The sequence below is a fragment of the Xenia sp. Carnegie-2017 genome, unplaced genomic scaffold (assembly GCF_021976095.1).
Source record: "Xenia sp. Carnegie-2017 unplaced genomic scaffold, XeniaSp_v1 HiC_scaffold_21, whole genome shotgun sequence".
Taxonomy (NCBI): Eukaryota; Metazoa; Cnidaria; class Anthozoa; order Malacalcyonacea; family Xeniidae; genus Xenia; species Xenia sp. Carnegie-2017.
The window spans coordinates 7106769-7131059 of record NW_025813484.1 but is presented as its reverse complement, the minus strand read 5'-3'; the positions used below and the strand labels follow the sequence as shown (position 1 = coordinate 7131059).

Below are 24291 nucleotides of genomic sequence, written 5' to 3'. Positions count from 1 at the left end.
CATTGAAAACCATGATATCTCGTTGTTAACTGTCCTATTACGAAATATAAGTGGTCTACCACCGCCAGCCGGTGGATTGAATAATCCTCCTTCCCTTCAGATAACTCAGTCTCAGCAAATATTTCAAGAATAAAATCTATCGGAACAAACTTTACGGTCACATAACGCAAACTGGTGTAGATGACAGTACGTTTGAGGGCTTGTGGAACGAAGTCACGAAAACATTGGTTGGTCTAAATATCAAACAAAATGAAATAGATGAATTGAAGGAAGCTCCTCTCAGTCCTGAGGAGGTAATTTATATTGATCAGTTGAAGAAGTGGTATGAAAAAGAACAAGAGTTAATTGATATTGCTGAAAAAACCAAAAAAGATGTAGGAGATATAAAAAAGGACGTAGTGGAAAACAAAAAACATGTGTTAAAAATAGAAAAGAAAGTGGAGAAAATTGAAGAAAAGATGGCAACAAAAGCTGATATAGCGGAAGTGAAAGAAATTGCACAGGACAAAACATACTCGGATGTCGAAAAGCTAGGAAAGTGTAATTTCAAAGGTGATATAGAAATACTTAATATAAAATATTTACCAGGTACTAGAGAATGGTTATTTGAAGAAGTCAACACCTGGTTCAACAATAAAAATTCAAATACTTCTAACGTCATGATCTTGATTGCTGATCCTGGAGTTGGTAAAAGTGTATTTGCCGCCGAGGTGTGTCGACGATATTATGAAAAGAAGAAACTTGCTGCTTGTCATTTTTGCAAATATAATCGATCGGACTATAAAAATCCTCGAATGTTGATAGAATCATTGGCCAGCACCATGTGTGATACGATACCAGGTTTTAAATCTAAACTGGACGAAGAATTACGAAGAAAACATTCCGAAGAATCGATTGCAGATGCATTTCGTGTTTTATTGAATGATCCATTGCGTTACTTGGAAGATCACGAACCAATGCTTTTGGTTATTGATGCATTAGATGAAAGTCAAGTCGACGGAAAAAGTGAACTATTGGAATTGATTGAAGAGGAATTCAACAAACTACCTCAATGGATTAAGGTCTTCATCACCAGTCGTCCAGAACTTCTTGTTAAAAAAAAGTTTAAAAAAATGAATCCTGTGGAAATAAAACCCCGAGATGAAAACAACGAAGAAGACCTGCACAAGTATTTAAGATACGAATTGAATGGCCGTGAGGAAACAAATGACTACGTTGATAGCATTTTCAGGTCATTAGTCTGGAAATGTGAGGGATCATTTCTGTACGCTTATCACGCACAACTGGCTTTGAAAGAAGGAAATGTTGAACTTACAATTGAGAACATTGAACGATTAGCTCCTAAGGGGTTAAGCGATATTTACACGAAGCAATTCGAGGCACTACAGATTGAGTTAAGAAAAGAAACACAAAATCCAGTTCTTTCAGAAGACATCTTTACCAAATTTCTTCAAGTGCTGGTTGCTTGTCAAAAGCCTTTATCAATAAAGTTACTGACTTCGTGTATAGGTTTTTCTGATGACGCCACCTTTGACGTCCGTAGGTAAAATTATTGGAATAATGTCTCAAGTTTTGCCATTTTACGATGGTTGCCTGACTGTGTATCACAAGTCTCTTATTGATTGGTTGAAATCGGACGGATATGGAAAGCATCCATTTACAGTTGAACGTATTGTCAATGGGCATAAGTTGTTGAGAAATGCTTGCGAGGAAGAATTTCGCTACATCAAGTCGTTGACGCGTTTTCAAGATCTGAAGATCACTGCTATGTGTACTTATGCTTTGCAAAATGGGATATATCATATGTTGGAATGTGGCGAAGATGCTGACTTTAGTTTGGTAGTAGATATTCGTATCATCTATGCCAGTTCAAAGATACTATTTTTAGTGTCGCATCTCCAATTTTGGCTGGATCGCGTCCTCCAGCAACGACGAATGTCTCTTAGGAAAGGCGTTATAGAGGAAATACATTTCATTATCGATACCATTAGTCACTTTTCACATCACTTACTTTCGAAAGAGTTCTTTTGTTATTATCTCCAATGTGTCCTAAATAGAATCCATAGCAGTGACCAACAAAAATGCTTGGCTAGGAACATGTTGCAGCAAGGAAACTCTGCTTGGTTTGAGGATTTAGACTCCACTTATGTAACAAACCATTATTCGACATTCTCCTTGCGTTATAAAATTACATCTCTTTGTTTGTCGTCAAATGAAGAACTTCTTGCAGTAGGATATGAAAATGGTGAACTATCTATTCTTGAGCTTCCAGAATTCAAAGAACGATGGTGTCTACGCCCTGGTCTTGATGATTCAAAGTCAACGAAATGGGGAAGGAAATTCAAAACTGCACCACACATTCATAAGCCCGAAAGCATCTGTTGTTGTTCCTTCTCACCTGCCGGCAACAGACTGGTAACTAGTGATAAATCCACTGAAATAAAGTTGTGGGATGTTAACAATAACCGTTTGTTATCATGTTTACAAGCAGATGGAATCATTACCCGCTGTTCTTTTGTAGATTCTGGGTTGTTCATTGCAGCAGAATTACTAGAAAACACATTCTGTCCATCTTTTTTCACGGCATGGAATGCATTCACTTTACAAAGAGTCGATCGACGCCGAAATATTATTTCTCCACCAATTCAATGCCCTGATGGACGCGCAAAAATTGCCTTCATCAACTATTGTCGTTTTATTTATGAGTTGCCAAATGCAATCGATGTTTTTGGGAATTGTGATTCTAACGTGCCTAATGCGATCGATGCGTATTCAGAATTCCTAGCCCTTCCCAATCCGGCAATAAAAAAGCATTGGCGGCAATGTGTTTTCTATCATACCAAACTCGTGCTAGATACTTCCAAAATCGCCGAGTTAATGGCAACCGTGCATCGAAACAAACACTACAAAACATATTGCAGTGAGTGCCGATGTATCCACAGGGAATTTGAAACAGTTGCACCAATCAACACGAATGGATTGTACGTGGTGCCCTATATTTCCAAATTAAGTGTTTTTAAAATAGATAGTTATTCTGAGAAGCACTTATTAAGGTGTCGGGACCATCAAATTAAATGCTGTTGCTTTTCACCAAATGGGTCTTTCTTGGCTACTTGCAGTTACTATGCCCCAGTCTACATCGACATTTGGGCCATCCAGCACTGCACCATTGTTCAGACTGTACAAATGCAACTGGATGAAGCACTAGGATGCTGGTGGTCGAACGGTTTATTGTGGATATGGGATGGTTCTGATCATCTTGCAAAGGTATTGACTTCCTCTGATTATTTTGTTGAGTCCGCTGGGTTAGAAATGATAAATATTGGATTTAAACCCAAAAACATCTTAACATTTGGCGATGTTCTAGTTTGTATTGACCTAGAAAATGTCGTTCGAGTTGTTAGAATTATCAACGGGGAAATACAATACAACGAGAGACTTCCTATCGACAATTCAGAAGTCAAAGCAGCTGTATCACCTGACAATTCTGTCATTTTAACTGTTTGCCGTAAGAATAGCATACAGATCAGTGTGTGGAAATGGCAAAATTGTGAAAGCACAGTACTAAAAAATGTGCACATTAACGAAATTCCTGTACCAGAACAAACAGATATAATTCGCTTCAATGTCTGCTTGACAAGCGATGGTAAAAAAGTGGTTCTTGTGTTACACCTTTTTGAAATAAGTGACTCGCACCGTGCGACGACTTTTGAGAGTAACTTTCTAATTGGTGTGCATTCGAACGGTGATATAGATCATTTTTCCAATAGAATCGTCTCATTACCTACAGATATTTTACTAGCTAGTGAATCGTACTGTGTTGGAAAAAACATTAAAGATGGTTTAGTAGCTGTTCATTTTGAAAATGGTCAAGAATGTAATATGAAAATACATTATGTCCCTTGGAACTCGCGTAACGTGGGTGATGATAACATCCGTATTGCTAGCATGCATCCTGGAACAGACACTGTCGTCTTGATATCTCACAAAAGACGTAAAATTCGATTTTTGAAAGTCCATTTTCCTCCGATAAATAAACATTAGCGCAATCTCATTATCAATGCTTCTGAGCTTAGCGCTTGTCAACATGTGAAGTAGATATTGATAAAGAACAGCCAGTATTTTAAAAATTATCGTCCAACATACAATGAAGAGAATATTAAAATTTATGTTTTTAAATCTCCTTGAATTGTCATTTGTTTTGTTCAAAATTGATATAAATTATTTGATTTTTTATTCTATTATTTTATTACTTCTTGTAATGTCGAATTGCTCGCAAGGACAGGAAATATTTCGATTTAAAACTAAATTTCAGTTGTTTTATGAATCTTCTTTTGGTGCTTGTCATTGCACCGTTCTTGGCCGACTGGGTCTGATTTAATTTGCGTGAAAATACACCAAAGCGAAGACCATGTCTCAAACAAGCTTTGAATGAGTATCCTTCCATTAGAAAGAAAGCAAATTCCTTTGGAATTTAATTTTTGATATTTTTATTTCACAAATAAGTCAAAAAGTTATCCAAACTGTTACGCTATTTCTGGTTTGAAACTATGCATTTTTTTCATAACTACGGTAAAACTACCCTGGAACTTCACATTCTTACCACTTCGTGTTACATTTCTTTATCTCTTCCCTTGACAGAGTCAAAATAAAATTTATTAGATGTCTCGAAATTTTCGAAAGACCTCAGCACTTTATAAGGTTTAACAGTTACCACTGGGTAAATTTTTGTTTGGTTCAACCATTGGTTTTACTCAATGGTTATACCATTATACTCATACGGAATTTCTTACGGAAATTCTAAAGTTTTATGTGGCAACACTGATTTTAACACAATTTACATTTAGGTGTTGTGAATTGTGATTGTATATTTGTAAACATTGCATATACATCGTTTTTAAACTTCATCAGCAGGAAAAGGAAAGATGTGCTCGAGAAAATACCTTTCTTGCAAGCTTTACGACAACATTTGTCGTATGTGGGAGGCAAGACAGTTATGCGACGTTGAAATCGTGGGTCGCGATGGAAATTCTATCGAAGCCCATCGTTTAATACTGTCTGCCATCAGCCCTTACTTTCGAGGTATGTTTACAGCGGACCTGTGGGAAAGTACACAAAAAGTTGTGAAACTGGAAAGCATCGATGGGGACACAATTGCTTCTCTTGTGCGGTTTGCTTACTCTTCAAAACTTGATGTTAGTAGTAGCAACGTAGAATGCCTGTTGACTGCTTCAAGTCTACTTCAAATTAAAGAAGTGGAAAAAATATGTTGTGATTATTTGCAAGAGCAATTACACACTTCAAATTGTCTTGGTATCTGGGCCTTAGCTGAACACCAGAACTGTCGCGAGCTGGCTGCATTTTCCTTCAAATTCATCTTGAAAAATTTTCCAAGTATTTATCAAGACGACGAATTTCCTTGTCTGTCATTGAATCAGGTTAAAACGATTCTCGGGGATCCAAATTTATCCATAAACTCAGAAGAAGAAGTTTTCGAAGCCTGCTTAAGATGGATTGGATCAACTGGTACAAGAGAGGTCTGCCTTCCTGATCTCTTGGATTGTGTTTTCTTGGGCTCATTGACAGCTGATTACCTCAGAAATTCTGTTTTGAAAAACAAGTTAATATGCAACAATTTAGTCTGTAGTGAAAAAGCTCAAAAAGCCTTGAGATTTTCATTTGCTCCTCTATCTGAGAAACAGAAAAGCTCATTTGTTTTGCAGAATTCCACGAGGGTTGCAGATGGCTATGGAGACCAGTTACTCACGATTGGAGGATTAAATGGTACCAATGCTGTAAATGCAGTAGAATTATATAATATGTACACAGACTCATGGGAATCTGCAGCAGATATGCCATGTGAGAGATATGGAATAGGTGTTGCTAAGTTACGAGGCATAATCTATTGTTTGGGAGGTTACACTTCCGGTGTATTTTTAGACATCTGTGAATGTTACAATACAGAAATGAATATTTGGCAAAGCATGTGTCGTATGTTGAGGCCACGAAAGTACCTCGCTGCATCCCAATCACACAACAGGATTTTTGCCATTGGAGGAACCGACGGGATTGTCAGGCAAAAATCAGTCGAAAGCTTTGATCCATGTAAGAATGAGTGGAGTTGCTGTGCACCAATGGCAACGCCCAGAATGTATCTTGGTACGGCGAGCATTGGTGGTTTAATTTATGCTGTTGGTGGTCATGATGGCGTCAGACGACTAGAAAGTGTTGAATGCTACGACGCCAGCAAAGATTGCTGGGTACCAGTGAGATCAATGGGTATGCTTTAAAAATAAATTTGATCAAATGTCAGTTCGAATGCTTTGGACTTGTTGATTGAAATATTCTTTATATTCCTCGTCGATCGCGTTAGGGAATGAGAGATCAGTGGCAGGTGTTACAACCATGGATAGCGTTTTGTACTTCGCTGGGGGTTTTGACGGTGTTAAGCATTGTAAGGATGCATGCATGTATGATCCACGGGAAAACAAGTGGACAGCAATTGCTGACATGAACGTGCCCAGGTATTTCTAAATAAAACTTATTTGAAATATAAGGAAATACATGGAAAGCTCAACAAAACGTTTTATGATGTGCTTTAAAATATATCCAGATATTTTAAAAGATGTTACCATTAGTCTTCAATAGGCATAAGAATATTTTATAATATCCATTGGTAGAGAAGAATATATTAAAAGTGAATGGTTTGAGCTCGGAATTATCGTTAAGAGTTGGTAAATGTAAATCGTCTAGGTTAGTAGAGTTCTGAGAAGGACTGTTGGTGTTGATGTTGACTGACGTTTTGACGAACTTAGAGGCAGTCATCTTCTGAGTGCATACAGTTGACTTCTGAAAAGTCGACTGTATGCACTTGGTGGTTTTAACGGTCAGTTCCTTCAATCAGTTGAAACGTACGATGCTAGAGCGAATATTTGGGAACCTGCAGTCGACATGATCATAAGCAGAGCTCATTTTGGGGCATCTGTGTTCTGATTTCTTCACGTAGCTTCATTTCATGTAAATATCAGATAGAAACTGAGGTTGTATGGGAAGGCTGTACTTTCATTTTATATAACTTCATATAATGGTCTAGCCACGAACAAAATATTTTCTCGAATGAATGAATCGGACCAAAAACGTTTTAATCCCGCTGAGCTTATGTTGTCTGGCCAACCATTAAAATGCTTTCAAAATTCATTATCATGACTAAGCTCTCGGTATGTGATTACAAAAATAATGTTCGTAAAAACATTATTTTTGTAATCACATACCGAGAGCTTAGTCATTGATGTCCATGTTAGTGTGCCAATTGATTGGTAAATTTTATACTTTTATTCCAAGAAAAGTACGCCCCTCGTGGAGATCAACCTCAGTTGACGTGGCCAGCATGTCAAAATAAAGATTTTCATTCATTTATTCATCACGTCACGAAGTAAATATAAAGATGATAACGCTGACAGATAAAAGATTTATGATAGCAGACTCATTTATTCATGTCACGTTTTGCTTGGGGATTAACAGGCCTGGTCACAATTTCTAGAAGAGGATGAGGATCGTGTTCCACGTAGCTATTGAATAAGTTTCCTTTTTTTCATACAGCTGAATGAAATTTTTCATCAAAGAAGCAAATAATGTCGTATTTCAAGACGTAACAATCTAAAAAAGTTTGAGTTTTTATCATCCATTGAAATGGTTATTCTGAATACCTAAGATACCTTTATCTACGTTACCATCATCTTACCCACGATACCATCATCTGACCCACGTTACCAACATATGACTTACGTTACCAACATATAACCCACGTTACCATCACCTTACCCACGTTACCATTATCTTACCCACGTCATCATCACCTTACCCACGTTACCATCATCTTACCCACGTTACCATCATCTTACCTACGCTAATACCACCTCACTCACGTTACCATCACCTCATCCACGTTGCCATCATCTCACCAACACGTCATATTACCTTACTCAGCATACCAATACCTTGTTGAACAGCACGAGTTATCATTGTATCATTATGTTAACAACATTACCGATGATCCTAATACCATCTCACTCACGTTACCATCGTCTCATTCACGCTACCAATATATTCATGCAATACTCGTTAAGTTAATGCCGCAGTTTGCAAGTGACAAAATTTTGTTTGGGTACCAAACCAGTTCTCAAAACGAACAACTCAGGAAACAAAAACAAAGTCGACACAAACATGGACACTCTGGTTGATGTTGTTTAACCTAAATGAGTATTTTTCTCTATTTGACTGTTTATATGGTTTTAGCAATCTAAGAGGAAAGAGGAAATATGTACGTTTTCACGCAAGAAACCATTAAAAATATTCAAAGTTAGAACTAAAGCGTTATCCTGATAACATTTTCCATCCATTCTTGTAGTATTTTCGATCGTGACCTCTCTTAACTCCATCCTAGGAAGGAATATCAAATAACATAACGCCAGCCCATTCTTTAACTCGTTCAGCATGGAAATGGTAAGAGATACAGAAACCATTCAAACAAAGGCGCCAGAACTAATAGAAATGCAGCGAAATACGAGTTAAGTAGCGTTGCTACAAGTTTGTTTTAGTTCCTGCAATTTCGTTATGTTCCTGAAAGCTACCTATGACAATTTATTTGGTGGCGTCATCATCCAAGTGTTTGGTGTCGCTTTGATCAGAAAAGCTTGTGCGCGCGCAAGGACGCTACTGAAGCATAGAAATGCATGGTTGTATTTTGCACATATTTATTTTGAACACATTGGACAATAACTGGGAGGAGCGTAAGTACACGCAAACGTTAAAGGAATGCCAATAGCACCAGATGAAAAGTCGCTTGCAGCTAAGCTTGTCAAAATGCTATTCTCACTGCTCCCAATACTACGTGGTGTTTTTCGATTTTTCACAATATATATTACAAAACCATTAAATACCACGATCAACAGTGCGATAACTATATACGCGATATTTTTCGGATCAAAGACTCGCGTTTCACTTCCATTAGCCGTAGAATTCATGTTCATTCCCAACCTTGAATAATTTGCTGATTAGAAAAGTAACGAAGCAACGTATCAGACAGCAGCTCCAGGAGATCCTTGGGTCCACAGCTCAATTGTTAACTGTTTCGTTACCTCTAGCGCACGCTATTGTGATAAACAGCGTCTAGGTCAATCTCCGGGGCTTCGGATGACATTTTTTGGCCATAGACAGCTGTGTAAATTATTATCGCTACGATAAGTGTGTTCAAGATAATTGCTTTTGTCACCAAAGTAGGAGGCAAAATTTAAGCAAACATGCTAATGGAATAATTTATCAGATTAGCCGACAAACTCCAAAACAATCTTTTCTTTGGCAAAATGTTTCATGGAATTATATTCCGAGACAAACCACTATAAGTGGCAGCTGTACGAACTCGGATAAAATGATTTGATAAGAATAATTAAAAATAACGACATCGATATATTTTCGAAACGAACGCAAAAAAAAGTGAAGAAAAAAGCGCATGGGAAGATTCAAGGTGATGTCCAATGATCCAATGTCGACATTTCTGTCGCGTGCACAGAGCCTCAGCACCTATAAAAACAGCCTAATTAGAGAGCTTTGCGTTTTCAATGTTTGAGACGTTCAGTGAATTTTTAGAATTTAAAGTTCGAAAAATTTGTCACAGTTACAGAAATATGCGATATAACGTATTTTCAAGATAAAAATTGACGCCAAATTAACCATTTGAAATGGCCAAGTTAAAAGACACAGCCATATTCATGCTGCGAGTATTTTTAGGTGGTGAGCTTTTTCAATACTCTACAAATACAAAAGGTGAAAGCACTGTGGGATGAATTAGCTATAAGTAAAGGAAATCTCAAAATGGCTACCGCAGACAAGGGATGCTTTTTATGGATACTTGCTCCGTAGTTTATAGTCACGATGGGCCAGTTCGTTCAGTTTATAAATGTAAAGAACACGAAACGGAGGATAGAACAATTACTAATTACCCTTGTAGTTCACGGCTAATTGCTGAAATATTTACAAGACAAGTAATGAAAATATCAAGAGAAATGTTTACTTCTTTTAGCTACAAAAAAGCATTAACAGCGTACAGTATATGAAAAGGATATTTTGGAAGGAAGTTTGTTTGTTTATGATGATTTTTATCATGTTTATATTAAATTATGTAAAAGATGCAGCAGAAGTAAATTGGACTTTGGTCGCTGCTGAAAACGGCGATTCAACTTTTTGCATTTTTCTAACTCACGGATGTTGTTAGTCAATATCTTACAATATTTCTTATGGTTGCAAAGTGGGAGCACTAGGAGGCAGTCAAATAATGATTAAAGACTATAGCCTGCTTTGCGCACAGCATTTGCCTGCCAAATCGACCTTTCAGTTTTAGACCTCCAAAAATGAAGCTCTTCCGCTATACGCCGCTCGTTCGTTCGACGAGGCAATACCACACCTTATTTAGTTTAATTTTGCCTGAATAGTTTAGTTTCACTTTAGTAGCTTAGATCAAATCTCGAAACAACTTCGCTCAAAAAGGTGTCTCTCTGAAGCCACACATACTTGTCAATAATTTTACACAGGCTTTACACATAGGTAGTTTCTCTATTGTCTAGTTTTTGCCTGATGACAGCTTTGGGAACAAGTGCTTGGCGGGAAAATTCAACATAGCAGATTTATATGGACATTTCAATTTTCATGACCAAGTACGATTTCATGCAATATATTATACCTCAATGAATACAACGTCAATGAGTAAGATTTTCTCGCTATGCACTTGTATTTCATCGACAGTATTTTTGACCAAATCCGTTGATTATGAGAGAGAGAGAGGAATTTTGTGTTTAGTGTTTTCTGTTTTAATTAATTCATCCGTCTTTAGTATTGTTTTAATGACTTACACCTACATTGGAGCATCAACGCATGTGAAACATGTGAAAAAGCTCTTGTTGAACTATAATGATAACTATACGAATTTACAGTGATAAGTACATAAAATTCAAATGAGTTTCCATTTTTTAAAAGAAAGCTCAGAGTATGACAAAAATGAAAGAAAAAATCTGCAGAATAAACAAATTAGCTCGGACACTGACTTGGATTATTGATACACATATGTACACAATGGTCTTGTTTTGAGCCAACCGTCCTGGAGCAGCGGAGTTGCTCAATAAATAAATTATGAAGTGAAATAATTATCAAAGCGAAACAAAGTGACTTTGATGTTGGGATGGAGAAATAGCAGCTTTTTAGGGTTTATTCGGCGAGTTCAATTGTCAATCCATTTATTCTTTAATGATATTGTAGCGCGACTCGTTTGATTTTGAACAAGGCTTTCATTGGAAACTCTATTGATCTGTACATTTAAACTTTGTAAAGTATGATTTGTGTGCCTCCCTTATTGCTCACACTTTTGAATAAATGGATTGCTCACGCATTTCAAGACTATTGACTATCATACTATCCATAACCATAGGCGTTAATCGAACTTTAATCGAGGGGGTGCCATATTCTTAAATTCTGTAATGCAAGGCTGATTTCTTTTGCAAGTGAAATTGTTGTTGAAAAGAAAATAGCCAGGCATTGAGCAAAATGTATGAATATGGTCCACTCCACCCCCAGTTAACTTAGGATTGACACTCATGTTCATTACAGCTGATAATGAATACACCTACTCTACATGAATTTGTTGGTCATCAGATGAGGTTTTCTTCTGTTTTTTTTTTGTTTCTAATGAGACAGTGATTGTTGAATGAATACAATGTCAGTGCTAATGTGACCCAAAGAAATATCTTTTATGTATGGAAACATGGATTCTCATAAAATTATAAACTTCTTGCTATAGTCTTTGAAAACTGGTCTTCCTTGTGTATATGATTTTTTCCACATTAAAAGTAATGATTATAACCCATGTAAATTCTTTTGTTTAAGCCCTTTCTGGCTGAAAATTTCAAAGTAATTCAGCTGACTAGATCATAAATTGGTCTAACACTCAAGTGAAATGCACATCATTCTAGTTTAGGTTTGGTGCATGTGAAATAACAGATAATGATTTTGGTTCAAAATCAAATGACCTTACTTGTAAATTTTTTAACTTAAAGCATTATTCTATAGTTGATTTGTCATTCCTAGTAATTTGTCTTTGTGTATTATAGCACCTGAAGGAGTTAAGTAAATTCAATACACAGATGAGAAAGAGAAATTATTTTTACCAACAACATTTAAAGAGCAACATAAATACAAATTAAGCTTTAATTACATTAAGATTTATATGATTTTCTAAACCTAATTTGATTTATAAGAAAAGTGAAGTTACTCGCATAACCTATGATTTTGTTTAGAAAATATTATTCAACAAGTTTTATTTTAATGTTTGAAATGTATTTTCTAAAATGTACAAATAGTGAAAAAGATTAGTTAATATTAGCTGTTGCAAATAATAATTATGATCACATGTTTGTAAATGTAGATCGTCCAGGTTGGTATAGTCCTGAGAAGGACTGTTTTTGTTGTTGTTGACTGACGTTTCGACAACCTTAGCAGTAGTCATCTTCAGAGTCAAATGAGGAGTAAACTTCAGGTTAGCCGTATTTGTTATCTGGTTCTTACGTCCTTGCAGCGATGGTTGAACCAGAGTTGTTGGCGTATGCGTCTGACGTTGCTTGCAAAACGTATGTAATCGTTAGCAAGTTGTTCGCTCTGTCGTCCAAATGATCGTAATAAAGTAAATGGTTTGAACCCGGGAGTATCGTTACATGTTTGTAAAAGTAGATCGTCCAGGTTGGTATAGTCCTGAGAAGGACTGTTTTTGTTGTTGTTGACTGACGTTTCGACAACCTTAGCGGTAGTCATCTTCAAAGTCATATGAGGAGTAATCGTCAGGTTAGCCGTATTTGTTATCTGGTTCTTACGTCCTTGCAGCGGTGGTTGAACCAGAGTTGTTGGCGTATGCGTCTGACGTTGCTTGCAAAACGTACGTAGGCTGCGTTTGCACTTTACCAGACTCGCTCATCACGTCATCTTCATTTGCTTTAAAGGGGCATCTGTACGGAATAACGGCTTATTAAGTTGATAAATTTGGTCTATTTGATTGTGTTTCTGACGTTGACCAAATTCACTGCCTTTTAGTACAAAAGAATTTCAACTTGCTACGATAGTAATTCGGTATAGTGTAAACGGGGCCTAAGTAATCTATGATTATGCATTATTATAAACCTTTTTTGCTATTGATAATTTTGCTCAAAGTTATGGTCATCTATGGCATAAACAAAAATAATAAAAATCATATGCCGTATCTTTGCTTTACATAACAATCTATTCTTAAGATGATTTAACTTCCGTGACACAAAATAATATGCCACGTATCGTCTCAAAAGATATACATACAGTGTTTAATTTGCCAAGAAAGTCAAATGCGAAAACTTGAAAACTTAAACCGTCAACCAGTAAAAGGTTTGTGAGACGAAATAAACTGAATCATTATGTGTGTTTACAATGTATAAATCAGTCCATAAATGTAAATTGTTTACGATCTATTAAGCTTTTTATACATTTTGAATTAATTTTAATCTTGCTATAATGCCAGAAAGTATATTTATTATAGATTACCTGAAGAAGTATTGTATAATTGTGCAATATGTGTTATTTCACTAACTTTGTGATATGATTCAATGACATATATGCTTCACAAACCGAATATATTTTGAAAGAGTAATTCTACAGCTAATGTTGAATGGTTCAAATATTTGAGTCATTTTATAAGTATAGAAATATCGACCAGCAATTTATTAGTGATATAAACTTGTATCGCTTGTTATATATATGGTCTATGAATTTGAAGATTTTCGCGATGTAGCAAATGCCTCTCGCTTCCGTTGGTTTTCGTGACAAAATCTGCCAAATGTTTTTTGGTGATTTCATAAAAGTATATGAGTTAATGAGTATATACGCACTGCAGAAACATAGAGTCCTTTTACGGGCATAAAGCATTAAAACTTACATTTTTTGCACAAATCAATCAATTTGCTCCAAATTTAAAATCAAACATGTGGAAAACAATAAAAATTATAAGCAATATCTATGCTTTATATAACAATCTAATCTTAAGATGATTCAAATTCCGTGGAACAAAATAATTTGCTATGTATCGACTCAAAGGATACATATGACGCTCAACAGTATAAACTTGAAAACCTGAAAGTTTTAACCGTCAATCAGTGAAAGGTTTGTAAGACAAAATACACAGAATCATTAGGCGTGATTTAGGTGCTTACGTACGATGTAATATGATCATTATTAGGTACTAAGTACTATTATGTTTTTATATGTCTTGTCTATGTTTTTAAACCCTGCTATCATTATGACAGGAGATATCAATGAATTTCATAGACACAGCTAAAATTTTAAATCACAAATGAACAGAGCAATTTTTCAAACAACTATGAAAATCGATGTGAATGATGACTTAAATTCGTGTCTTCACGTTGTTAACACAGAATAACTGAATAAAAGGATATTTGATTATTTCTTTTCATTGAAGTTTGTATTAAACAATGCTTATCTCACATTAATTGGCTAGTGTGGAATCAAATCATTCTTGCTTTGCAACAGACTTCATCTGAACATATAACTGTATGGGCGCGTACGGAGGATTGATAATTGTGTAGGCTAGAGATCAAATTTTCATGATTAGGCAATTTAAGCTCTTTCAAAATCCATTGTTTTGTATGCATCACAACATGCATATTTAAGTATGAGCCCTCCCCCCAAAAACTAAAGATCAACATACACCCATTTTAGTATATATATATATGCACTGCAAATCACGTCAAATGTTCAAAGTTAGCTGTACTAAGGCTGCGTTTACACTATACCAGATTCACTCATCACGACATCTTCATTTGCTTTATTTAAGTAACCTATTAAGTTGATAAATTTAGTCTATTTGATTGTGTTTCTGACGTTGAACAAATTCACTACCTTTTAGTAGAAACGAAATTCAACTTGCTACGATCGGTAAAAGTAATATATGATCAAGCGTTAGTAGATCAAGCATTTAAATGTTTGTAAATGTAGATCGTCCAGGTTGGTATAGTCCTGAGAAGGACTGTTTTTAATGTTGACTGACGTTTCGACAACCTTAGCGGTAGTCATCTTCAGAGTCATATGAGGAGTAATCGCCAGGTTAGCCGTATTTGTTATCTTACGTCCTTGCAGCGGTGGTTGAACCATTGATCATTGTCAGTAGACTGTTAATTTATACTTTTCGAATCATTTTTCTAGATTTTCATTTTAAGTTTAAATAAATGGCTTCACTGAAGATTCGACTTAAGAAAAGAAGAATATACATAAAAAGTTTGTCATATTTTGTATAACATTATATTCTGAATTTGTAGTTTGAAAAATGGCTTCACCACCAAAAAAGCTGAAGATTGAGGCAAACGGATGTCGTTTAAGTAAGCTTTTGATAAATAAAGGAACACAAGCATTGAAAACAAAATTGCAATTCTTATTAAACTCTTGCTCATCAAATTTACCTGCCGAACTTAATGATCCTTCAACAAAGAGGAAGTTAGAATCATTAAAATTCACCATCAAAAAGCAATGGGATCTACTTTATCCGTCAACTGGTTCACCTGACATTGAAAAATTTGATATCTCGTTGTTAACTGTCCTATTACGAAATATATGTGGTCTAACACCGCCAGCTAGAGGATGGAATGATCTTCCTTCCCCTTCAGATAACTCAGTCTCAGCAAATATTGCAAGAATAAAGTACTATCGAAACGAAGTTTACGGTCACATAAGCACAACTGGTGTAGATGACAGTAAGTTTGAGGACTTGTGGAAGGAAATCTCAAAAGCATTGGTTGGTCTGGGTATTCAACAAACTGAAATAGATGAATTGAAAGAAGCTCCTCTCAGTCCTGAGGAGGTAAATTATATTGATATGTTGAAGAAGTCGTATGAAAGAGAACAAGAGTTAATTGATGTTGCTGAGAAAACCAAAGAAGATGTAGGAGATATAAAAAGGACGTAGCGAAGTAAAAAGATGTAGCGGAATTAAAAACATTGTACAGGACAAAACATACTCGGATGTCGAAAAGCTAGGAAAGTGTAATTTTAAAGGTCTTGTAGCAAATCTTACTAAAAACTTTTTACAAGGTACTAGAGAATGGTTATTTGAAAAAGTCGACACCTGGTTAAACGATAAAAATTCAAATACTTCTAATGTCATGATCTTGATTGCTGGTCCTGGAGTTGGTAAAAGTGTATTTGCCGCCGAGGTGTGTCGACGATATTCTGAAATAAATAAACTTGCTGCTTGTCATTTTTGCAAATATAATCGATCGGACTATAAAAATCCTCGAATGTTGATAGAATCATTGGCCAGCACCATGTGTGATACGATACTAGGGTTTAAATCTAAACTGAATGAAGAATTACAAAGAAACCATTCCAAAGAATCGATTGAAGATGCATTTCGTGTTTTATTGAATGATCCATTGCATTCCTTGGAAGATCACGAACCAATGCTTTTGGTTATTGATGCATTAGATGAAAGTCAAGTTGACGGAAAAAGTGAATTATTGGAATTGATTGAAGAGGAATTCAACCAACTACCTCAATGGATTAAAGTCTTCATCACCAGTCGCCCAGAACTCCTTGTTCAAAAAAAGTTTAAAAAAATGGATCCTGTGGAAATAAAACACGATCCCCGAGATAAAAACAACGAAGAAGACCTGCACAAGTATTTAAGACACGAATTGAATGACCGTAAGGAAACAAATGACGACGTTGATAGCATTTTCAGGTCATTAGTCTGGAAATGTGAGGGATCATTTCTGTACGCTTTTCACGCACAACTGGCTTTGAAAGAAGAAAACGTTGAACTTACAATTGAGAACATTGAACTATTAGTTCCTATTGCGTTAAGCGATTTTTACACGAAGCAATTCAAGGCACTACTGATTGAGATAAGAAACGAAACACAAAATCCAGTTCTTTTAGAAGACAAATTTACCAAATTTCTTCAAGTGTTGGTTGCTTGTCAAAATTCTTTACCAATAAAGTTACTGACTTCATGTATAGGTTTTTCTGATGACGTCAGCTTTGAAGTCCTTAGTAAAATTATTGGAATAATATCTCAAGTTTTGCCAGTTTACGATGATTGCCTGACTGTGTATCACAAGTCTCTTACTGATTGGTTGAAATCGGACGGATATGAAAGGCATGCATTTACAGTCGAACGTCACTGTATTGTCAATGGGCATAAGTTGTTGAGAAATGCTTGCGAGGAAGAATTTCGCTACATCAAGTCGTTGACGCATTTTCAAGATCTGAAGATGACTGCTATGTGTATTTATGCTTTGCAAAATGGGATACATCATATGTTGGAATGTGGCGAAGATGTTGACTTTAGTTTGGTAGTAGATATTCGTATCATCTATGCCAGTTCAAAGATACCATTTTTAAGGTCGCATCTCCAATTTTGGCTGGATCGCGTCCTCCAGCAACGACGAATGTCTCTTAGGAAAGGCGTCATAGATGAAATACATTTCATTATGGATATCATTAGTCACTTTTCAATTTCAAATCAATTACTTTTGAAAGAGTCGAAAGAGTTCGTTCCTTATTATCTCCAATGTGTCCTAAATAGAATCCACAGCAGTGACCGACAAAGATTTTTGGCTAGGAACATGTTGCAGCAAGGAAACTCTGCTTGGCTTGAGGATTTAGACTCCACTTATCTAACAAACCATTCTCATTCGACATTCTCTTTGCGTTATAAAATTACATCTCTTTGTTTGTCGTCAAATGAAGAACTTCTTGCAGTAGGATATGAAAATGGTGAACTATCTATTCTTGAGCTTCCAGAATTCAAAGAACGATGGTGTCTACGCCCTGGTCTTGATGATTCAAAATCAACGAAATGGGGAAGGAAATTCAAAACTGCACCACACATTCATAAACCCAAAAGCATCTGTTGTTGTTCGTTCTCACCTGCCGGCAACAGACTGGTAACTAGTGATAAATCCACTGAAATAAAGTTATGGGATGTTAACAATAACCGTTTGTTATCATGTTTACAAGCAGACGGAATCATTACCCGCTGTTCTTTTGTAGATTCTGGGTTGTTCATTGCAGCAGAATTACTAGAAAACACATTCTGTCCATCTTTTTTCACGGCATGGAATGCATTCACTTTACAAAGAGTCGATCGACGCCGAAATATTATTTCTCCACCAATTCAATGCCCTGATGGACGCGCAAAAATTGCGTACACCAACTATGGTTGTTGTATTTATGAGTTGCCAAATGCAATCGATGTTTTTGGGTATTGTGATTTTAAGTTGCCTAACGCGATCGATGCGTATTTAGAATTCCTACCCCTTCCCCCCCCGGCAATGAAAAACCATTGGCGGGAATGTATTTTCTATCATACCAATCGCGTGTTAGATACTTCCAAAATCACCGAGTTAATGAAAACCGTGGATCGAAACAAACACTACAAAACAATTTTCGGAGACTGCCCATGTATCCACAGGGAATTTGGAACAGTTGCACCAATCAACACGAATGGATTGTACGTGGTGCCCTATATTTCCAAATTAAGTGTTTTTAAAATAGATAGTTATTCTGAGAAGCACTCATTAAGGTGTCGGGATCGTCAAATTAAATGCTGTTGCTTTTCACCAAATGGGTCTTTCTTGGCTACTTGCAGCTACTATGCCCCAGTCTACATCAACATTTGGGCCATCCAGCACTGCACCATTGTTCAGACTGTACAAATGCAACTGGATGATGCACTAGGATGCTGGTGGTCGAACGGTTTGCTGTGGATATGGGATGGTTCTGATCATCTTGCAAAGGTATTGACTTCCTCTGATTATTTTGTTGAGTCCGCTGGGTTAGAAATGATAAATATTGGATTTAAACCCAAAAACATCTTAACATTTGGCGATGTTCTAGTTTGTATTGACCTAGAAAATGTCGTTCGAGTTGTTAGAATTATCAACGGGGAAATACAATACAACGAGAGACTTCCTATCGACAATTCAGAATTCAAAGCAGCTGTATCACCTGACAATTCTGTCATTTTAACTGTTTGCCGTAAAAAGAGCATACAGATCAGTGTGTGGAAATGGCAAAATTGCGAAAGCACAGTACTAAAAAATGTGCACATTAAAGAAATTCCTGTACCAGAACAAACAGATATAAGAGGCTTCAAAGTCTGCTTGACAAGCGATGGTAAAAAAGTGGTTCTTGTGTTTCTGCTTTATGAAAAAAATGACCCCCGCATGACGACGTTTTTCTTGAAAAACATTCTAATTGATGTGCATTCGAGCGGTGACATAAAAGAGTTTTCCTTTAGCATCGACTTGGAAACAGATATTTTACTAGCTAGTGAATCGTACTGTGTAGGAACAAACTATAAAGAGGATTTAGTAGCTGTTCATTTTGAAAATGGTCAAGAATGTAAGATGAAAATACATCCTTTCCTTCCCAGCCCGTTTTGTACTCTTGCTGATCTTGACATGAATCACGATACTTTCCGTCGTAACGTGGGTGATGATAAGTTCCCTATTGCTAGCATGCATCCTGGAACAGACACTGTCGTCTTGATATCTCACAAAAGACGTAAAATTCAATTTTTGAAAGTCCATTTTCCTCAGATAAATAAACATAAGCGTAATCCCATTATCAATGCAGCACTGCTGAATTACAGGCATGCCAGTGTGAAGCATATTATGTTGTGATTGTGAAAAAACTTGATTTGTGTGGAGGAAGACCGCTATTTTCCAACAAAGAATGTGGTGTTACTTCACATTTCGTAAGAGAGTGTACAAACAGAGACCAAATTGTGGCTCTCAAACCTCACCAAATTAAAGACAAAGGCGTACACTTAAAACTACGAAACCGAGACTTTTTTTTGAATTGCCATGTAAGTTTTACGGCGATTAACTCAAAATAGAAAGGTTGCTGTTGTCTTTCATTTTTTGCAAGTTTGAGAATACTCGACTGGACAGATATTTTAGATACACAGTATTTGTTGCATGTTGTATATATGACGCGTAACTCAAAACAGATAACTTCTCGTATATCGTACAAAGCTTTGCTTGTAATGCATGCCACTACATATGTTTTAAATTGTTTATAATCATTAATTTGTACTATAGCTCTTTTGGAATGTGTTGTTTTATTCATATCATACAGAAAAATATGTAAATTAGATTTCACTGTCGTAACAGTCAACAAGACATTCCCAAAACGATTTTTTTATTACAAATGAAAAAATCCAACTTCATCTCACAATAATTTTTTTTAGCTAATTCAAGGATGATTTAAGTTTGTTATTTTTACATTTTTCCCATAGCTTTTTGTGTAAGAATTTGAAAATATATTTTTCTATAAGTTTGCAAATTCCTGTGAATTTTTCTAAAGCACTTCTTATAAGATTTCTCTTTTTCTATGAGATTTCACATTGTAATAGGAATCCCTGAAGGAATCGCATACCAACTATAACAAAGCAAACAACTTAATTCAATGGTGGCGAAATCGAAAATCAATTCCTCTTCAATTGCATGCTGTTGGTGTTCGTAATGGTTGTAAAAACTCATTATCTAATGACCAAATTTCGACATGTTTTGTTGCTCTGCTTTGAGGAGTTTAATCAATGTCAGCTCGTAAAGCTGTTGTTTAAATTCTGGTAAAGAATTCAAACATCAGCAGCCTTTGATTCAAGAGATGAGATTATCATTGTCTTTTACACAACCACCAACTCCATACCACAATGCTTCGTTTATTTCATGCATTAGATTTCTAAAGAATCTACCATAGTTGTAAATTTGGGGAAAAAATAGATAACATTTCCTATATATTTCGATTGCTATGTATGTTTCTCTAATAACATTTCCAGGAGAATTTCTATAGGAATTTTAATATTCATAAAGGCTTTTAATTCCCACTATTTTTTTAAAGGATTTCCAGTCGGAATTGCAAAACAAATCACCATTATGGATTCCTATAGGATTTCCTACAGGAATTCAAATATTCTTATAGGCTTTAAAATTGCCGCCATTTTCTTAATATATTTCCTATCGGAATCGGAATAAAAATGAATTCCACTCTGCCTTCCTATAGGATTTCCTACAGGAATTTAAATATTCCTATAGGCTTTAAAATTGCCGCCATTTTCTTAATATATTTCCTATCGGAATCGGAATAAAAATGAATTCACTCTGCCTTCCTATAGGATTTCCTACAGGAATCTTATATTCCTATTGGAATTCTAATAAGATCCTATTGATAATTTTCGTAAGGGTGTTTTTGAGCTTAGCGCTTGTCAACATGTGAAGTAGATATTGATAAAGAACAGTCAGTATTTTGAAAAATTATCGTCCAACATACAATGAAGAGAATATTAAAATTTATGTTTTTAATTCTCCTTGAATCTTCATTTGTTTTGTTTAAAATTGATATAAATTATTTGATTTTTTATTGTATTATTTCATTACTTCTTGTAATGTCGAATTGCTCGCAAGGACAGGAAATATTTCGATTTAAACTAAATTGCAGTTGTTTTATGAATCTTCTTTTGGTGCTTGTTATTACACCGTTCTTGGCCGACTAGATCTGATTTAATTTACGTGAAAATTACCAAAGCGAAGACCATGTCTTTAACAAGCTTTGAAAGAGCATCCTTCCATTAGAAAGAAAGCAAATTCATTTGGAATTTAATTTTTGATATTTTTATTTCACAAATAAGTCAAAAAGTTATCCAAACTGTTACGCTATTTCTGGTTTGAAACTATGCATTTTTTCATAACCACGGTAAAACTACCCTGGAACTTCACATTCTTACCACTTCGTGTTACATTTCTTTATCTCTTCCCTTGACAGAGTCAAAATAAAATTTGTTAGCTGTCTCGAAATTTTCGAAAGGCCTCAGCACTTCATAAAGTTTAACAGTTACCACTGGGTAAATTTTGATTTAGTTCAACCATTGGTTATACTCAATGGTTATACCATTATACTCATACGGAATTTCTTACGGAAATTCTAAAATTTTAAGTGGCAACACTGATTTTAACACAATTTACATTTAGACGTTGTGAATTGTGATTGTATATTTGTAAACATTGCATATACATCGTTTTCAAACTTCATCAACAGGAAAAGGAAAGATGTGCTCGAGAAAATACCTTTCTTGCAAGCTTTACGACAACATTTGTCGTATGTGGGAGGCAAGACAGTTGTGCGACGTTGAAATCATGGGTCGCGATGGAAATTCGATCGAAGCCCATCGTTTAATACTGTCTGCCATCAGTCCTTACTTTCGAGGTATGTTTACAGCGGGCCTGTGGGAAAGTACACAAAAAGTTGTAAAACTGGAAAGCATAACTCTGAAGATGACTACCGCTAAGGTTGTCGAAACGTCAGTCAACATCAACACCAACAGTCCTACTCAGGCCTCTACTAACCTGGACGATCTGCATCGACAAACATGTAAGAATATATTTAAGACCGAAAAAAAACAAAAGAAAATGAGAACGACTACCTAAACTAACGACGTCAAATTAATTATTTAAAGCTAAAGTTACTTCGTACGCAATAATCGCCTCTGTGTTCTATTCCATAGGTCAGCTTTGTGTTTGGTCGCAATGAAAAGTCGACTGTATGCACTTGGTGGTTTTAACGGTCAGTTCCTTCAATCAGTTGAAACGTACGATGCTAGAGCGAATATTTGGGAACCTGCAGTCGACATGATCATAAGCAGAGCTCATTTTGGGGCATCTGTGTTCTGATTTCTTCACGTAGCTTCATTTCATGTAAATATCAGATAGAAAGTGAGGTTGTATGGGAAGGCTGTACTTTCATTTTATATAACTTCATATAATGGTCTAGCCACGAACAAAATATTTTCTCGAATGAATGAATCGGACCAAAAACGTTTTAATCCCGCTGAGCTTATCTTGTCTGGCCAACCATTAAAATGCTTTCAAAATTCATTATCATGACTAAGCTCTCGGTATGTAATTACAAAAATAACGTTCGTAAAAACATTGATGTCCATGTTAGTGTGCCAATTGATTGGTAAATTTTATAATTTTATTCCAAGAAAAGCACGCCCCTCGTGGAGATCAACCTCAGTTGACGAGGCCAGCATGTCAAAATAAAGATTTTCATTCATTTATTCATCACGTCACGAAGTAAATATAAAGATGATAACGCTGACAGATAAAAGATTTATGATAGCAGACTCATTTATTCATGTCACGTTTTGCTTGGGGATTAACAGGCCTGGTCACAATTTCTAGAAGAGAATGAGGATCGTGTTCCATGTAGCTATTGAATAAGTTTCCTTTTTTGCATACAGCTGAATGAAATTTTTCATCAAAAAAGCAAATAATGTCGTATTTCAAGACGTAACAATCAAAAAAAGTTTGAGTTTTTATCATCCATTGAAATGGTTATTCTGAATACCTAAGATACCTTTATCTACGTTACCATCATCTTACCCACGATACCATCATCTGACCCACGTTACCAACATATGACTTACGTTACCAACATATGACTTACGTTACCAACATATAACCCACGTTACCATCACCTTACCCACGTTACCATTATCTTACCCACGTCATCATCACCTTACCCACGTTACCATCATCTTACCCACGTTACCATCATCTTACCTACGCTAATACCACCTCACTCACGTTACCATCACCTCATCCACGTTGCCATCATCTCACCAACACGTCATATTACCTTACTCAGCATACCAATACCTTGTTGAACAGCACGAGTTATCATTGTATCATTATGTTAACAACATTACCGATGATCCTAATACCATCTAACTCACGTTACCATCGTCTCATTCACGCTACCAATATATTCATGCAATACTCGTTAAGTTAATGCCGCAGTTTGCAAGTGACAAAATTTTGTTTGGGTACCAAACCAGTTCTCAAAACGAACAACTCAGGAAACAAAAACAAAGTCGACACAAACATGGACACTCTGGTTGATGTTGTTTAACCTAAATGAGTATTTTTCCCTATTTAACTGTTTACATGGTTTTAGTAATCTAAGAGGAAAGAGGAAATATGTACGTTTTCACGCAAGAAACCATTAAAAATATTCAAAGTTAGAACTAAAGCGTTATCCTGATAACATTTTCCATCCATTCTTGTAGTATTTTCGATCGTGACCTCTCTTAACTCCATCCTAGGAAGGAATATCAAATAACATAACGCCAGCCCATTCTTTAACTCGCTC

General features: G+C 35.9%; 2 protein-coding genes and 1 long non-coding RNA gene across 5 annotated transcripts in view; 2 read left to right on the top strand and 1 right to left on the bottom strand.

Moving 5' to 3' along the window:
- Positions 1 to 4183, top strand: part of LOC124443992 — a 9445-nt gene extending 5262 nt beyond the window's left edge. For both annotated transcript variants that reach the window (XM_046994557.1, XM_046994558.1), the window contains exon 2: positions 1 to 4183. This exon is cut by the window's left edge. In XM_046994557.1, coding sequence (XP_046850513.1) covers positions 1519 to 4044 — 2526 coding nt within the window. In that variant the 5' untranslated portion in view covers positions 1 to 1518 and the 3' untranslated portion in view covers positions 4045 to 4183.
- Positions 4184 to 4863: 680 nt separating this feature from the next.
- On the top strand, positions 4864 to 23247 carry LOC124443994 (kelch-like protein 2). 2 transcript variants are annotated; one of them, XM_046994561.1, is made up of 3 exons: positions 4864 to 6279; positions 6374 to 6524; positions 22643 to 23247. In XM_046994561.1, exons 1-3 carry the CDS (start codon positions 4926 to 4928, stop codon positions 22806 to 22808), a joined length of 1671 nt encoding a protein of 556 aa, XP_046850517.1. In that variant the 5' UTR covers positions 4864 to 4925; the 3' UTR covers positions 22809 to 23247. The 2 variants fall into 2 exon arrangements, with proteins under 2 accessions (XP_046850517.1, XP_046850518.1); XM_046994562.1 differs by lacking the exon at positions 22643 to 23247 and adding an exon at positions 7342 to 7466.
- On the bottom strand, positions 14500 to 24042 carry LOC124444005. Its single transcript, XR_006947789.1, has 3 exons — positions 24031 to 24042; positions 21674 to 21678; positions 14500 to 14611 (listed from the first exon to the last, which is right to left on the bottom strand). It is a non-coding gene; the product is annotated as an uncharacterized LOC124444005 (long non-coding RNA).
- Between the last annotated feature and the right edge of the window lie 249 nt (positions 24043 to 24291).

Coding starts and splice junctions, on each gene's coding strand:
- LOC124443994 (XM_046994561.1), top strand. CDS start 4,926: ATGTGCTCGAGAAAATACCTTTCTTGCAAGCTTTACGACAACATTTGT. Junction 6,280..6,373: donor GGTACCAGTGAGATCAATGG/GTATGCTTTAAA, acceptor CGATCGCGTTAG/GGAATGAGAGATCAGTGGCA. Junction 6,525..22,642: donor GCTGACATGAACGTGCCCAG/GTATTTCTAAAT, acceptor TCTATTCCATAG/GTCAGCTTTGTGTTTGGTCG.